The sequence below is a fragment of the Mustela putorius genome, unplaced genomic scaffold, assembly GCF_011764305.1.
Source record: "Mustela putorius furo isolate JIRA1106 unplaced genomic scaffold, ASM1176430v1.1 tig00000407_pilon_pilon_pilon, whole genome shotgun sequence".
Lineage (NCBI taxonomy): Eukaryota > Metazoa > Chordata > Mammalia > Carnivora > Mustelidae > Mustela > Mustela putorius.
Genome location: NW_025421373.1, coordinates 22,381,706 through 22,398,403, shown reverse-complemented (window position 1 = coordinate 22,398,403; position 16,698 = coordinate 22,381,706). Strand labels below are relative to the sequence as shown.

Genomic DNA, 16,698 nt, shown 5'->3' with positions numbered 1-16,698 from the left:
ATCTTGCTCAAGCATCTCTTACGTTGGCATTATTCAGACATACTTGGCAAACATATAACATTACTAAGATTTTTTTTTTGTGGCTTTTGCTTAAAATTTGTAAAGTTTAGAGAAAACCTAAATGAAAATAGGATTATGTTTAGATCTCTAACATCCCACATAAGGAAATGATATGTTGGTCTAGTATTGAAATTCTTTGTCTAATGGTAAACTTGAGATAGACTGTTTAGTTTTTAAAAATGTATTTGGAGTTGAAGAACTTAATGCATGAAATATATCTAAATTCAGTTGCATCAGTGCTGTGTGATGAATATATTCTGCCTCCACTCTCTTCCCCTTCCCTAGGGACCTTCAGGTAAGTGTAGATCAGATTTGAGATCTAGTTTCCTTAATCTGTGAATTCTCCAGTCAAACAAATCGCATGAGATGATGAAAGAGCATTATGTGCCCTGGAACTAGGAGGCATTGCAGTCTGACAGTATAACAGTAACATCATTGGAGCACTTACCAAATAATTACCAATTAATGACACATAAGATAAATTAAAGGAATGCATAACCTGATGATTTAGTGTTTAGCAAGCTAAGTAAACACCCTAGTAATTTTCTTTAAAGTATTTTTTTATGTAGGTAGAACTCTTTAACATTTTCTTTTACTTTCATAGAAGTTAATGAGCTTTGTTAACTTGAGCAAATGAATCTTAATGGTACAATTTAGTGTATACTGAGAAGGAAGTGTATATTGGCATGAGGAATCAAAAGAGAAAAGTTGTACCTGGTTTATGAGCAGACTTTGTAGTTTCAAAGTGTGTTCTATATTTTGTACCACATACATCATGGGTGATGATTTAATCCTCTTCCATACTGCCCAGCATTATTCCAGGTACCATCTTCTGCTGTTAAATAGGTTTCCGAAATTCAAACTGAACTTTCATTCACAAAGAATTAATAATTGTGACTGATTCTCAATTGGAGGTAGGGAGAGGAGTTGCTGGGTAATTAGGCATATTATAAAGCACCTAGTGCCCTATGTTTGCTTATCCATTCATTCACACATTTAATTTATATTTTGTAGTATAATCATTTAATAATTTCCATAAAATGGAATTGTTTATTTTCTCTACATACAGGTTAGCTAGGTTGTGATGAAAAGTTATCTTGTGTGTGAATTTTGGGGGAGGTTAGAGAAATGTGGCCCCCGGTTAAGAGAAAAATTGCTCGATATACTAAAAAATGAGAGATAGTATTTCTGAGAACAGTACACCTCTGCTGGATGGAGTTACCCCAATATGTCCAACATTAGTTCATCCCCACATGCCTTGCATTCTATAAGACAGGCACAGATTTTACTTGGAACACAAATACAAATGCACAGGAAAGCAGCTTGACCTACCAAAGAAATTAGACTTCTTTTGCATATGCAAACCTATGAAAAATACATTATCTTTCTTACAACTTACTGAATATTGACTTTTCCTTGTTTGATTCTTTATATATTTATGGCTGTTTGGTTGTATCTTTGGTTGTACTGGTGGTGTCATGTAAACACTTCCATTATGTTTATATTCATTTTTAAATTCAAAGCAGAGAGGGCTGCTAAAGAAGCTTGATAGTACCAGATGATGAACTACCCAGAGATTTAGATTTTTTTTTATTTTAAATAATCTTCCTCTTCAGTTATTCGCTCTTAAGATAGCTCTGTTTAGCAGTTTAATTCTTTTTTTCTGACTCATTCATTCTCAGTTTTTATAAGAGAAAGTTTAGAGTTGATTTGGTTTGTAGCTTTTGTTTTGTAATAAAGTTGGAGATATTTAAGAGATAGTGTTTGTTTTCTTAATAAATTACATTTCATCCTTTAGAGTTGTGGAAAGAAAGAACTCTAGTAAATGCTGAGTTTTCATAAAATAATCTTTTATAAAGTTCTGAGAAAATGTCTGGTTACTGAGTTGCAAATGGAGCTGCTGAAATGAATACAGACTTAGACAAGGAATGAAACTATTAGGTATAATCACGTGAGAGTTGTTCCTGTCTTCTCCTCTGCTTTGAAGTACTAACAGAAGCAATCCCAGAAAATATCCTTTAGAGGAGGGTCTATGTCCTAATCATCTTTTGTTTAAAACCCACATAATTCTTAGGGGTATTCTTAAAGATACTGTGAAGCTGGATGTCCTTTTGTATTTGTTTTGCCGCCTTTTCTTTTCATTGTGAATCTGGAGAACTTAAGTCATAATTTTTGGTTTGCTTAACAGAAATGTATTTTGCTCATTTTAATATTTGTATGCTGAGCCCACTTGAGTGTGAGCTTTATTTCTCTTTGTTTTGTAAGACTTTCTCATAGACGTATAATAATGCAATTGCTGAGGAAGTGAATTTAATCTTACTAGAGAGCCCTCATCCATTTAAATTTTATTAAAAATTTAGTCTTCATTCTTTTATAGTAGACCAGGTGAAAATAAGCATCTCCTTGTTACACTGGTGACACAAGCACAAACCTCAATGTCTTTCCCATCCCGATGTCCAGTTAAGGCTAGGGTACAATGCCTGCCTGATACAAGTGTTTTTTCCCTCTTCTCTTCTTCTCCCCCCCTTCTCCTTTCCTTCCTTCTTTCCTTCCTTCCTTCCAAGATTTGTTTATATTTAAGTACTCTCTATGCCCAATATAGGGTTTAAACAACCCTGAGATTGAGTGTCATGCTCTTACAACTGAGCCAGCCAGGAACCCCTTGGTCAAAGTGTTTTTCATGCTCCTAAGAGAGGCAAATATTTGATCACATCTTTTCTCTAAATCAGTCACTTTATTTATTCTTACACAGACCCTGGTAGGCTAGGTAACAGGTTTCCTAGGACATCACAGTTTATAAACTAGGCAGAAGTGATCCAAAATTTACTTAATGGAAAGAACTATAAAATGTAGGTATAACTAGGAAGAAAAAAGTCTAAGACTGTATACTGTAAGGCCACATAGACCTGCCTTGTTGGATAATTTTTGTAAACATCACTTTAATAAGTGAATTTATGATCAAGACTAAAAATTGAAGTTTATTTTGCTTTAGAAGGTAGGTAAATATGAATGTATTTTGGATTTTCTTTCTTTTTGATCAAAACCAGGTTTTTTCCCTCCTTTTAAAGTGTTAATCATGAAGAATAAACTCCAGTTACTTTTAAAATTAGCTACATTGTAAATGAGTATCTTATTCCCTGTGTACCATATAAATAAGACAGCACTAAATATTATTCTGTTCTAAAATATTATTCTGGTTTTTAGTTATTAGCTCCTTTAAACTAATTCTAAGTTATCTTGATATAAGCAAATACTAAGTACTTCTTAAAGATTTTTTATCAACTTACTGTATTTCCTAGAAGGTTAACTTGATACATGGATAAATGTCAGTGAGTAGTTGTAGAATGTAATGCATGCTTTTTTTTAAAAAGTCCTTATTTTTTGTTAATAAAAATCTTGGTTTTGTTGTCCGTATCAAACTTAGAGTTGTCTAATTTTAAATAATGAACATTCTGTTGGCATACTGAATGAAGAATGGCCTTTGTAAAATGGAAGAATTCCACATAGTTTATGTTTAGTTTTTGAAACCTCATGCTTGTTTACCGACAGTAACAGGATGACAGATTTCATCATGGTACACAGCACACTTTTCAGCTCTATCAAACATGTATATATTTCTCCAATACTCTTCTAAAGACAGGCTCCTGAGTGTGTAGTAACTGGGCCTGTGAAGTTGGTTCAACTTACAAGGATCAACCACTTAACTGTTTTCTTTTAACTTGTTCTATTGATGAGGACTAGTAGAAGCCTGTTGAAGTGTTAAGTTTATTCATGTTTTCTGCCTGTGATACTTTATTTTGATACAGTTGAACTAGATAGTATAAATGCCATTTAATGACTAAGAAGCAGTTCATTTGAACAAGGTTGGAAGCCTAATACCTCTTTATTTTCTTTTAAAGTTATTCCTTATTGATTTTGGTTTGGCCAAAAAGTACAGAGACAACAGGACAAGGCAACACATACCATACAGAGAAGATAAAAATCTCACTGGCACTGCCCGATACGCTAGCATCAATGCACATCTTGGTATTGAACAGAGGTGAGTTTGAAAAATTAATGTGTAAATCAGCTCCATAGCCGTAGTCACTAAAGGGTTTTGGGAAATAGTTTAACTAGTTTCTTCTGATGCATAAAGATGTTTTTTGACTGAGGATTTGAAGGTTGCTTGTTAATCCTTTTACCTGTTGGCTTTAATCCCTGCTGAGAAGCCAAGTAAATGAGAGACCTTTTGTTTTTGTTAAAGGTTGTCTCTTGGGGAGAAAATACTACCTGATGGAAAGTTAGCATACATGCAGTTTTATCTTGATGTATATTTTTTTCTTGCAGCTGAAGATAGTACTTACTTTCTTAATGCTGATCTTGGACTTTTTTATGTTTTAGTAATACAAGTTAAGTTTTGGAGAAGAATGTATTAGTTTCTTATTTTTACAAAGAAAAGATTATCTGAGTCCTGATGGACCAAGAGGGCCATCCTCTCATGTTTTACCCTCACTCCTATGTAAATTAATAGGATCTGGATTGAGGTAAACATTGTCGTGATCTCTTTGCTTTTTCTGTCTTCTATTTTCTATTCCTGGTTTTTTGTCGTTGTCTTTTCTCAGTCAGTTTTTGCTCCTTAAAACAAGCATAGAAATGATAAACGATAGGCTTCCGGGTTAGGGAACTTGAAGAGAAGAATTTTAAGCTTAGGAAATGTTCAGTGTATGTGGGTGTATATATTCATATAGATGTTTAATTAGTTTTATTTTATTTTTTAAAGATTTTATTTGTCAGAGAGAAAGAGCACAGGCAGGGGGAGCTGCAGGCCAAGGGAGAAGCAGACTCCTCACTGAGCAGGGAGCAGGATGAGAGACTTGATCCCAGGACCCTGGGATCATGACCTGAACCGAAGGCAGACTGAACCACCCAGGGGGAGCCTCTCCCTGTGCCTACCACTCCCCCTGCTTGTGTTGTCTCAGTTCTGTTTTAAATAAATAAACAAAATCTTTTTATAAATAAATAAAATGTTAATTTATTTCAGGATTCCTCAAGTTTATTTTATTTCATTTTTTAAAAGATTTTTATTTATTAGTGAGAGAGAGCATGAGAGGGGAGAAGGTCAGAGGGAGAAGCAGACTCCCTGTGGGGCAGGGAGCCTGATGTGGGACTCGATCTCTGCAGTCATGACCTGAGCCAAAGGCAGTTGCTTAACCAGCCGAGCCACCCAGGCACCCCCTCAAGTTCTTTTTTATAAGCTTCTATAAAACTTAAAAGTGGCCTTCTACTTTGTTCTTCCATCTTCATTAACTTCATTTAGAAAGTTGTTCAGCTAAATCCTTTTTGTTCTTTGGAAATCAAATTGCAGGACTATTGGATTTTATGATTTCGTGTTCTGTGAGAAAATTTTGTTTAAAAGTAACTCTTTATGAACAACTTCTTCTTCTTTTTTCTTTTTTTTTTTTTAAACTTTAAGTGCCTTCTTTCACAAGTCACCAAATTGTTCTTTTTCCTCACTTGGGAAAACTTCTTGGGTACCTGCCTTTCTTTCACATTTCCATAATAATTCTAACTCATAACTTTACATTTTCTTTTCTAGTCGCCGAGATGACATGGAATCATTAGGATATGTTTTGATGTATTTTAATAGAACCAGCCTGCCATGGCAAGGACTAAAGGTAAAATGAGACTCTCGTTACCAGTTTTTTGTTTTAAGAATAAAAATACATATTGGGGATGAACTTTAAGATCCCTTTCAAACATGAGGCTTTTCGAGAGTGAATTATCTTTACTTTTTATCTTTTGGGAAGATAAAATATGATCATTTTAGCAAGAATAAAGTTAATCGAATCCTGTAGTCAGGCCTAAAGAATAATTTCCTTTAGAATAGTAAGCAGGTACCCATTGGTAACCAGTAGTTTTATCTGAATGGAAATTGACATGGGCTAATTAAAGGTGGAGACGGTCTCATTTTGATGTATTTCCAGTATGTTGAAAATACATACTTTTATGTGTAGTAAAACTGGTTCTTCTAGTAATACTAGCTATCTTAATTATCCTAACATTTGTTTCTATTAATTAGGACTTTCATCTTGACTTGTGTCTGTTAATGATAACTTACCGTGTCCTAGAATTTAAAGGCTATTTTGACACTTTATTGGTCCTTTATTTATTTATTTATTTATTTTTAAAGATTGATTTTATTTATCTGAGAGAGACACACATAGTGAGACAGGGAACCCAAGCAGGGGGAATGGGAAAGGGAGAAGCAGGCTTCCTGCAGGGCAAGGAGCCTGACACAGGGCTCGATCCCAGAACCCTGGCATCATTACCTGAGCCAACAGTGGGCACTCAATGACGGAGCCACCCAGGTGCCCCATTTTATTGGTCCTTTAAAGGAAAATGGTCTCTGGGTTTTTGAGCATCTGTGAACCAAACAGTTGCTCCATGCTTGTGTGGGTAGCTCTAACCAATATGAATTATTTTTACATTGGAAAATTATTTTTACTTCACATAATAATATTACTAAATGAAGGGCACTGTTTTTGGTTATTTATCTCCTTCCCTCGTGTTGAATATGGGTCGTGAAAACTCATTTCAGATTTAACTTCACCCATTAAATCATGTTCTTATTAACTCACTCTTTTCTAACAGCTAAAAATGTTTTTAAAGTAGAAACTCACATAAAACTAATAGCTTAGGGTTGGAAGATTTTTGTATATTGTACTTTGATTTTTTTTTTTTTTTTTTTTTTTTATTCTAGGTTATGATTTCTCTTGAGTCTCAAGTTTACATTTATGTCTAGTGGGTTAAACTCCAAAGGTTCTTCTCAGTAGTAGTAAGTATGTCTCTGGTTTGATTCTTTTTTTCCACAGGCTGCAACAAAAAAGCAAAAATACGAAAAGATTAGTGAAAAGAAGATGTCCACTCCTGTTGAAGTTTTATGTAAGGTAAGTGTACATAATGGCTATTTTCTTTTCTTTTCTTTCTTAATATAAATAATCCAAGAGGTCTGGAATTTAAACATCCTACTCGGTACCTGTTTGCCATTTAAAACGTATGTTTTGGTAATTCTAAGTATCTTGGAGTGGCTTGAATATATGGGTCATTTTAAATAAGCCTTTTATGTTTCTCGTTTGTTTGGACCCTATAGTCTGTTAAGATTTAGAGGAAGAAGAGGGCAGGTAAAGTTTTCTAGTGGAACCTCACCAATTTTTGACAAAATTAGGAAATATTCTCCTTAACCCTAAACTGGTGCTAGCAAAGAAGGGATATTGACAATTGTCGGGGACATGAAGGAGTAGAGAAACAAAGGCAGATCACAGCAATCCAAAATAGCCAGTGTCCAACAGTATAGATGACAGTTTGAGTCAGGCTCATTTTCCTGAAATCTCAGACTTCGTTAGAGAAGCCTGTTAGTTGAGAATGGAGAAGGAGCTGTGTCAGGATGAATAACCATGGTATTTTCCATTGGAAGAAAACCACATGGTCCTCTCTGAGACAATTGCATACCTGAAGTTATTAGGAAACAGGATATAATTATATAGTTGGGTGTTAAAAGGGGGAAGTGAACATGATATTGAAACAGTACTTTGTGGAATGGGGAGAGGTGATGTTTTTATGTCTCCCTGTCCACAAATTTGCTTTTCACATCTTTAGATCTATAGTAAAGGAGGAGGGGTTGGGGTGGGTAAGAGGGTGTCATCTTTTCTGAGTCTCTTTGGGATTTGTTTTAAATTATGAGATACATTTTAGGTCAGTGAATAAAATGTTCATGTGTTATAGTACACCCAGTTAACTTTAAAATCTGTATAGTTCAAGAAGCAAAATTTGTTTTCTGTACACTACTATATCTGTGCAACATCATGATTGATTTGGATTACTGGAAAAATCAGACATTTTTACAGGAAAAGAGGGAGGATTAGTACATTGCTTCTGGGTTATGTCTTAATTTTGATCTAGAAATAATGAGCTAGGTCTTTACAGACTGGCCACATAGAATTGATTGAGGGTGCAGTGAACACATAATTTTAGTGTTACTATAAAGTAGTGAGATTATTTTCAGTCTCATAGTCCAGTGGTAACTACATATTTCATATCTGTAATAACTTAGGATATTGGTAGTTTTCTTATGTTAATAAAGTTTTGCCTGTTTTCATAAGGTAGGAATGCATGAAGTAAACTATTTGATTTGTAGTTGTTTAGCTCTATTTGTGATACACATAAAAGCAAATTCATGCTGCTTAACATTAACATAGACCATGAATGTATATTACAAATTTTAAAAGTCATGTTAAGAGTTTAAATAAAATGTACAATGTATTTATCACTTCAGCTGTCCACTCTTGGAGCAGTGAAGTAGCATAAAAATTAAATCTGTTTATGTCAATGCAGTGAGTAAAAGTACTGCAAGTGTGTCCATTTTCTCCCACCTTAACCTCCTGCATGTAAGAAGTTTCTCAGAATTGGAAGGTTGTGGGAAGAGATTTTCTACATTCCTGCTGGCAAAAGCTTTTTGGCGGTTAACATCTGTAGGCTTATAGATGTGCTAAATACATTTTTGAGAATCTTTCCTGGGAAGCTGAGCACATAAAGAGTTTATGCCCACAGCTGTACTTATTAATAATGTTCATAAAAGAAAAACTTTAATCACCTAAATGTATAGTTATAGGAAACAATTATGATGTATTCACTGGTCTAGATATTATGTACCCATTCAGAAGCTTGTGAAGAGTTGGAAATAACACAGAAGTGTAATTGCAATATAATGTTAGTGGGAAAACAGAACATGTTATATATGCATTATGATAATGTTACGGAAAAAAACCAGATCCAAACCCAGTCTGTTCGTGATTGATCTGTATGACAACAGTGGTTGTGCTATATGTTTGTACTCTTGGTGATTTTACTTTTCTGTTTGTATAGGTATATACAGTTACACCAAATAAAGTAATTACACAGTTGGGGAGAAAGTGCCAGTTCATTGACCTGTTGTGGAAAAGAACCTTGGTGGCTTTCATTTGATCATTTCTTCATTGTTGCCATTGAATTATTAGACACTGATAGAATAATAGCAAGTTGGATATCCAGATTATTTAAGAACGTTATACTGTAGGGAAAGGATCCATGTTTCCCCTGCCAGTATTAAAAGATGTAATGATCAGGTGGTCAGGATTTATGAGGATACCAAGTCATATTATAGTTTAGTTCTCAGATCTTGTGGCAAAGTAGTGAAACACTCTCCTCAAAAACACTTTTTACTTGTATTTAATTATTTATTTTCCTGTCTTAAATAAACGTTTTCTTGTTTTTTTTTTTTACTTTGTGTTTTAACTTTTGAACTTGTAGGGGTTTCCTGCAGAATTTGCCATGTACTTAAACTATTGTCGTGGGCTACGCTTTGAGGAAGCCCCGGATTACATGTATCTGAGGCAGCTATTCCGCATTCTTTTCAGGTCAGTTTTTTTGGTTTTGTTTTTTTTTTAAGATTTTATTTATTTATTTGACAGACAGAGATCACGGGTAGGAAGAGAGGCGGGCAGAGAGAGAGGAAGGGAAGCAGGCTTCCCGCTGAGCAGAGAGCCTGATGCGGGGCTTGAACTCAGGACCTTGGGATCATGACCTGAGCCGAAGGCAGAGGCTTTAACCCACTGAGCCACCCAGGTGCCCCTTCAGGTCAGTTTTTAGGGTGTTTTTAAGACTGTAGACTCTAGTGAGAGAAACTAGTTAAATCCACCCAACACATCTGTTCTGACAAGTAGCAAATTAAAAGCAGGCCTAACCCATATCAATAAAATTTTAAGAAACTGAGTTTGGAAAAAACTCTACAAGAGGGGCACCTGGGTGGTTCAGTCAGTTAAGCATCTGCCTTCAGCTCAGGTCATGATCCTGGGGTCCTGGGATTGAGCCCCACATCGGGCTCCTTGCTCCGTGGGGAGCCTCCTCCCTCTGCCGCTCCCCCTGCTTTTGCTCACTCATGTGCTTGCTCTTGCTCGCTGTCTGTTAAATTAATTAATTAATTAAAAAATATTTTTTTAAAAAATCAAGAGACTGAGTTTGGCATGTTCCCATTTGTGGTGCAAATGTGCTTGGAATTTATTTAGTTTAGGATGGAGAAACTGTTGATTCAGACTCCAAGTAGAATCTAACTTTTCCACGATAATTGCCATTCATATTAGAAGTGCTTATTGGTGGTCCTTGGAACTCTACAGCTTTGCTGTAGTTGTTTTGTTAATAACAATACAGCTTGTTTTGTTAATAACAAAATTAACTAATTAAGATAGTTAGGGGGCCTATGATTGTGTGGAGGCAGGCCTCAGACTCTAGGGTTCCCTAGGTGCAACCCAGAAGTGGTCTTGAGCATGGAGGGAATAAAGTACATGTGGTCCGAATTCTTTGTTGGAAGAGGGTAAGAATTGGGGGTAATTTTCTAACCCCAGGAAAGTCATCTTTCCAAGCCACCAGCATACACATCTCCCCCACAAGCTTGTGTTCTTAAACTTATCTGATTAGTTTTTAGGAGGTACCTCCTGGTTGCGTGGTTCCCTAGATAATTGACAGTTTGACTCCATGTTTTCATGGTGCAGTTCATTCTCACTCCCTGCCTCTTTCAAGAAAGTAATAAAGGTGGCTTCTTTTTGAAAAAGATTATTCTTAATGAATACATCAGACTGAAGTGGTGATATCATTCTCCTTCATTTGTGACTTGTAAAAAGTGGAATTAATGAACTGAACAGTTAAAAAGTCATGTATATGGAATGAAATCTTCTAGAAGCTACCATACGTAAGAGAAAATGCTCTGATTTCCTTAGAAAGTGCCCTTACTGTCTTGAAAGCTCAAGAGTATTTAACTAGACTATTATTAAGGATTGACATATATCATTTTATGTTTTCCAGGACCCTGAACCACCAATATGACTACACATTTGATTGGACAATGTTAAAGCAGAAAGCAGCACAGCAGGCAGCCTCTTCAAGTGGGCAGGGTCAGCAGGCCCAAACCCCCACAGGCAAGCAAACTGACAAAACCAAGAGTAACATGAAAGGTTAGTAGCCAAGAACCAAGTGACGTTACAGGGAACAAATTGAATACAAAATTGGGTGATTCATTCATTTCTAACAGTGTTAGATCGAGGAGGTGGTTTTAAAATAAATAAAAATTTGGCTCTGTGTTTCTAAAAAAAGACGTCCTTGGAAAATTTGACTACTAACTTTAAACCCAAATGTCCTTGTTCATATATATATGTATATGTATATACATATATGTGTGTATATATTATATCATTCTCTTGGGATTTTGGGTCATTTTTAACAACTGCATCTTTTTTACTCATTCATTAACCCTTTCCAAAATAAACATTTGGTGTTGGGAATATGGTATAATCAATCAATCCAAAATCCTAGACCTAACACTTGTTGATTTTTAATAATGAATCTGGTTAGTTATGGTATTTGGACTTTATTTCAGACTAACAGTGTTAAGAATATTTTTCTGCATGTTAATGTTTTAGCATTTAAAATGGGAAATTGTGAACATGATCTAATTCCCGGAGGTGAGTCTGGCATTGCCCCCAAAGTGTCTATCTTTTCAGTTTCAGAGCATCTCCTTTGTGCTCTTTAAATGCTCAAATAACTGAAAAGCTGGACGCGTCTTTCCTAAGTTGAAAACCAGATGTCTCTTTTAGAGACTATTCAACTACATTAGGTTCTTAATGTCAAAACAATTGTTTTGTTTTGGACTCTTATTTTATAAGATTTGGAAATATTCAGGGTCTGGGGGCTCATTATGGAATTGAATTCTGCTGTTAGGCTTTGCAAAATGAACAGAAACTTGGGGCAAATGCCACCAAACTACTACTAGTCTGTTTCCAGTTTGTCTCTGGCACTCTCAGTGCTACTAAAGAGTGGAACTGTTAGGGCACGGCTCCATTCTTGTCACTGTTGCCGTACAGTTCGACTCCTCAGTTTCATTGTTTTTGTTTTTCTTTCCGCCCTTTCTGGGGCTTACCTCCTGATACCTGCCTACTTTCTGGAAGTGGTGGGCAGGTAAGGTTTGGTCTTTGGTTTCTAATTATTTAATTTCTGAATGACTGCTTTAGTCTGAACTTAGTCTGTGGGTCTATATTTTTAGTATTGTGTTTTTTTTAAAGTTTTGTAATTTAAAAATAGACACTAACCTGAGGATACTGTTCAAGAAGTATAATTCACTGATGTCATCCTCATCCCAGCAGCTCATCTATTAGGAATGAAGTTGAGATTCTTCTCTTCCATGTTTCTGTATTTGGGAAGGATTCGCAGTTGAAGGCTTAATGTAATGGGGGTTCTTAGATGATGAAATTTCAGCTCAGGATAGCAGACACTAACGCTTGCCTCTGCGTCTCAGTTGGGACTTAATTGTCCCTTTTGAGTGTTTTAATCATTGCATGACTAATCACAGTGCCAACCTCTTAATGAGGTAGGTTGCTAGGTAGTATCTCTCAGAAATGGTCATACCAGTGTAACGTTCTAGATTTAGGACTTGTTACACCTGATATTTATAGGGTATTTGCTTTTTTTCATAAAATGAAACCAATTTTTGCCTAAAGCTAGCTGGGATAATAGGATCATCATGAGTTGCAGTTTCTAGAACTAAAATTAGATTGAAATCTCCTCTGATATACAACATTTCACTTCAGGCATTCAGCAGCTTTCAGAAAGAATTCCCTTATTTTGAGTTGGTTCCACTGTGTGTCTTTCTCAATAAACAAGAAGAATTTTTGTTCTACCTTATCTAGGTCTTAAAGATGAGAAGTTGGATCCACTGAGTTAGTATGTTTCCTTGGAAAGAAATTGTAATTAAACTTAAGTTTAATCCTTAATTTTGTATTGTAACTATTTTTCATAAAAGCAACTTAAAAATCTTATAGGATGTTTGGGGTGCCTAGCTGGCTCAGTCAGAGCATGCAGCTCTTGATTTTGGGGTCATGAGTTTGAGCCCCACATTGGGGGTAGAGTTTAATTTTTTAAAAAAGAAAGAAAAGAAAATCTTGCAAAATTTTCGTAGCAGTTTTAGACCCAGGGTTTATACACATTATTTTTCATAAATACCAACCTGTAAAATTTTGAAGAATTGGACTTTGCAGAAAATGTAACACTTACCATTGACTACTTTCAGAGAAACATTTGAAAGTAGTATATTTTGATTTCAAGTGAAATACTGCTTGCTGCTAAAACGTGCCATGCCACAGAATACAAACAACAGAGTTGTATTTGATCTTTTCCTTCTTGAAAACATTTATTTTGGTTATAGAGCTTAGTGTTCCAAACAACTATCACATGAAACCCCCTAGGTATGAAGCTAGGAAAAAAGTATAGCAGGTTTGAGAGTGGCATGGAATGAGAATGGAGAGCCCATTTCCTTAACTCCAACCCCAAATCTTTTCTGAGGTCTGTAGTTTGAAGACAGTCACTCTAGATTACTTACTCCTGATTTCAGTCTCTAATTAGTAAGAGTGGTTGAAAGCACATTCTGTCAAGGTCCAGTATAGTAGTTTTTTATTTAAGGAAGAGCTCATTCAGCTCAGCTATTTGCTGATTCCAAGAAATCTGCTTGCAGTGATGATGATAACACCATAGTACATTTTCTAATTAAAATTTTTAGAAGATGCTTTTTAAATACATCATACCAGTTTCCGTTCATGGTATTATAGTCTCAGGTTTTCCACAGAGAATTGAGTTTCTTAATGAATCTCCAGTAAGTAGGGCTATATATTGCAGGAATGTGTATTCCTGGAAAAATCCCCCAAATGGTGGTGGTGACTAACATTTATATTACTTCTATTTTTTGATAAATTTATATCAAATGTTTATTCCATGGAAAAGTGTAGATTGTTTCAGCAGTTCACTAAGAATGTCCAAAGACTCTTTAAAGTCTGCCTTAGCTGAGATGGGCTTGTTATATGTAATAGACTTCTTTGCTAATTACTTTTCTAAAGATAAGATCTTTTGAAATACTCCATTCCAAAGCCCATCAAAACTAAGAAACAAGGCATTTCTTGTAAAGCATGCTATGGTCTGTACTAATCTGAAGTGCTCATGTGCTATGAGATTATGATTACTGTTTTCATACATACTAAGGAAAAAAATAAAAGATTCATATCTGAGGCACTTTGAAATTTATTTCACTTTTTTCAACTATATGTGATTATCAGGAGAAGTACTTTTCAAGACATTAAGAAGTACTAAAGGAAAAAGGAAATACTTTTAGGACATTCAGAATCCAGTTAAATCCACCATTTCTTTAGTTGAGGTCAGAGATGGGGAGAATTTCGGAAGGTAGTGAAGCCAAGTTGGTTCCTCACATTTCTTTTCTCATCATCTTAATCCATCAGTTCACTACTGCAACCATTGATATCATGTGTAGTTTTATCATAATATATATGGATGTCAGATTGCTGATAGAAGATAGGAGAATTTTTCCATCACATTTTCCTACCATGTCCGTGGTCTTCCTTGAATTGCCTTCCAGTATTAACTGGGATTCACCTACCATTTATCTCTAGCTTAACTTTTTCTGACTTCACCAATTGCTGCTAGGAACGTGGCTGGTAACTCAGCAACGTAACCTAAATCACAGGGGAAGACCTTGAAATATCTGGAAACTGATCTTCTCTGAATACACTCAGTCTAAAGAAGTGCCAGGGAGCTACATCTGCTTGCTGAAATTTTTGTCAGCCTTTTTTCACTGTGGACAGTACAACTGGAGAGGAAAGAGCCCAGTAACCCAACAGGAAGTGAAGAGAAGTGTCCAAGAATTGATTTGTGGTGATCTGAAGCCCACATCTCCAAGGCTTGCTGGACCTGTCAAAAACTTCAACTTGTCAGATTGTCTGGATGGATACCACAACAGTTGGAAGACCTAGAAGAGTACAGTGTGTTGCTGTGACTCAGTGGTGTAGACCACTACCAGACCATCTACCAGTTGGGGAGGACTCAGTTGTAACAGGTATTTTAAAATTCAACAACCTCAGAATTCTGTAATAGGGAAGACAAAAGAAACCAGATCGTTAGTCTGGGCTTTTTTTTTTTTAATGCATTTTAGCGGTAATGTGTATTTGTATACTATACTTGTTTATTTGTAGTGATAAAAGTAAAATCTATCTCCTTTCCCAACTTTTTTTTTTTTTTTTTTTTAAGATTTTATTTATTTATTTGTCAGAGAGAGAGAGAGCAAGAGCAAGCACAGGCAGAGTGGCAGGCAGAGTCAGAGGGAGAAGCAGGCTCCCTGCGGAGCAAGGAGCCCGATGTGGGACTCGATCCCAGGACGCTGGGATCATGACCTGAGCCGAAGGCAGCTGCTTAACCAACTGAGCCACCCAGGCGTCCCTCTTTCCCAACTTTTAATACATTTTTAGTTTAGTTAGGAAAAGTTACTGTAGTTGTTTGTTTTTCTTTACTTTTATAGTGCCAGTCTGGTTCAGAATTGTCCAAGCCTGATTCTGATTTTTGTACAACAAAAAAACCCACACAGGCATGTTGTAGAAAAGTTGACTGATAAATGACGTTGCATTTTAAGAATGGATCTTGTCTTCAGACTCCTTTTAAAAAATTATGTTTTCAAGAAAAAATGGTTTTCTGCTGTGAAAGGATCCTGAAATTTCAAAGGTCCATCACAGACTTCCAAGCCATACTGTTACATAAATAGCTGTTTGAACTAGTTTGTGGTTCTATTAAAAAAAAAGAGAGAGAATCAGGGACATCTGAAGTGAATTCACAAATAAAAGTCAATGTATACTTTTCATATTTTGGAGTAAGGTATAGAAGGGGAGAATCTCCATAGTGAAATAAATACAAACATTTTTTTCCTTTTGCAGATTTGAAAAGAAACTTAAATGTAGCTATTAACTCAGTGGTCCCAGTGATCATCCAACTCTGTTTTAACTTTGTTTTTTCCTTTTTTTTTTTTTTTTTTTTAAATTTTTATTTTAAAGGAACAAAGGGATCCATTCCTTATTTTAACTGTTGTTGCAGTGAAGATGGGTTTTGAGACTTTTAGAAGCCAGAAGCCAGGAGAGACCACCTAAACCACAAGATAAAAACAAAGGACTCATGAACACTGAGAAAAAGAATACCAGCACTTGAAGATTAAATGTTGGATACCTGCTGAATGCTCCCATTGAGATTTTTCTTAAACTTCAGTAACATCTTAGGACAGTTCACTGGAGAAACATTGATCCCTGGGTGGAGTATCCTACCATTGACCAATCTGAAGAGTTAAATCTGCGTTTGACTGCTCTCTTTTATCGGGAATATTTTTAGGCTAGCCTTTATCTGATCCCCTAAGCAATTGTAATCATTAATTGACCCAGGAATCTCTAAAATATCAGATTAAAAGATGAACAGTACAATTCTTATCTAGATACAATTTTTGTCCCTATTAAAGACGAGAGTTTTCTAATATTTTGACTGACAATATAACTTAAGCCTTCTTTTTAGTGACAGTGGTTTCCATTTTGAAGCTGTTTGGATATTCAACATAGTCATTAAATTGCTCAATATAATGTAATTGCATAGCTATGATAAATCATTTTCGTAGTTGCGTAAACATTTTTCGTTAACCATATTTAAGAATAATTGCGGGACTTAAATGCTCATCTGGGCAAGGGTCATTTCTCTTTAGCTAAT

At 35.5% G+C, this 16,698-nt stretch overlaps 1 protein-coding gene across 8 annotated transcripts in view; it reads left to right on the top strand.

Annotated features, from left to right (window-relative positions):
- The window catches only part of CSNK1A1 (casein kinase 1 alpha 1), a 44,906-nt gene that overhangs the window by 24,084 nt on the left and 4,124 nt on the right, over nt 1-16,698 (top strand). For 2 of the 8 annotated variants that reach the window (XR_006606614.1, XR_006606616.1), the window contains 7 exons: nt 3,960-4,099; nt 5,636-5,714; nt 6,912-6,986; nt 9,385-9,491; nt 10,933-11,045; nt 12,810-15,019; nt 16,005-16,579. Coding sequence is in view for 4 of the 8 variants with exons in the window: in XM_045079559.1 (XP_044935494.1) it covers nt 3,960-4,099; nt 5,636-5,714; nt 6,912-6,986; nt 9,385-9,491; nt 10,933-11,081; nt 12,810-12,844 (585 nt within the window). In the remaining 4 variants the exon portion in view is untranslated. Of the gene's footprint in view, nt 1-3,959; nt 4,100-5,635; nt 5,715-6,911; nt 6,987-9,384; nt 9,492-10,932; nt 11,087-12,809; nt 15,021-16,004; nt 16,580-16,698 lie in introns of those variants that run through there. The other 6 variants (XR_006606613.1, XR_006606615.1, XM_045079559.1 and 3 more) reach the window with 5 other exon arrangements.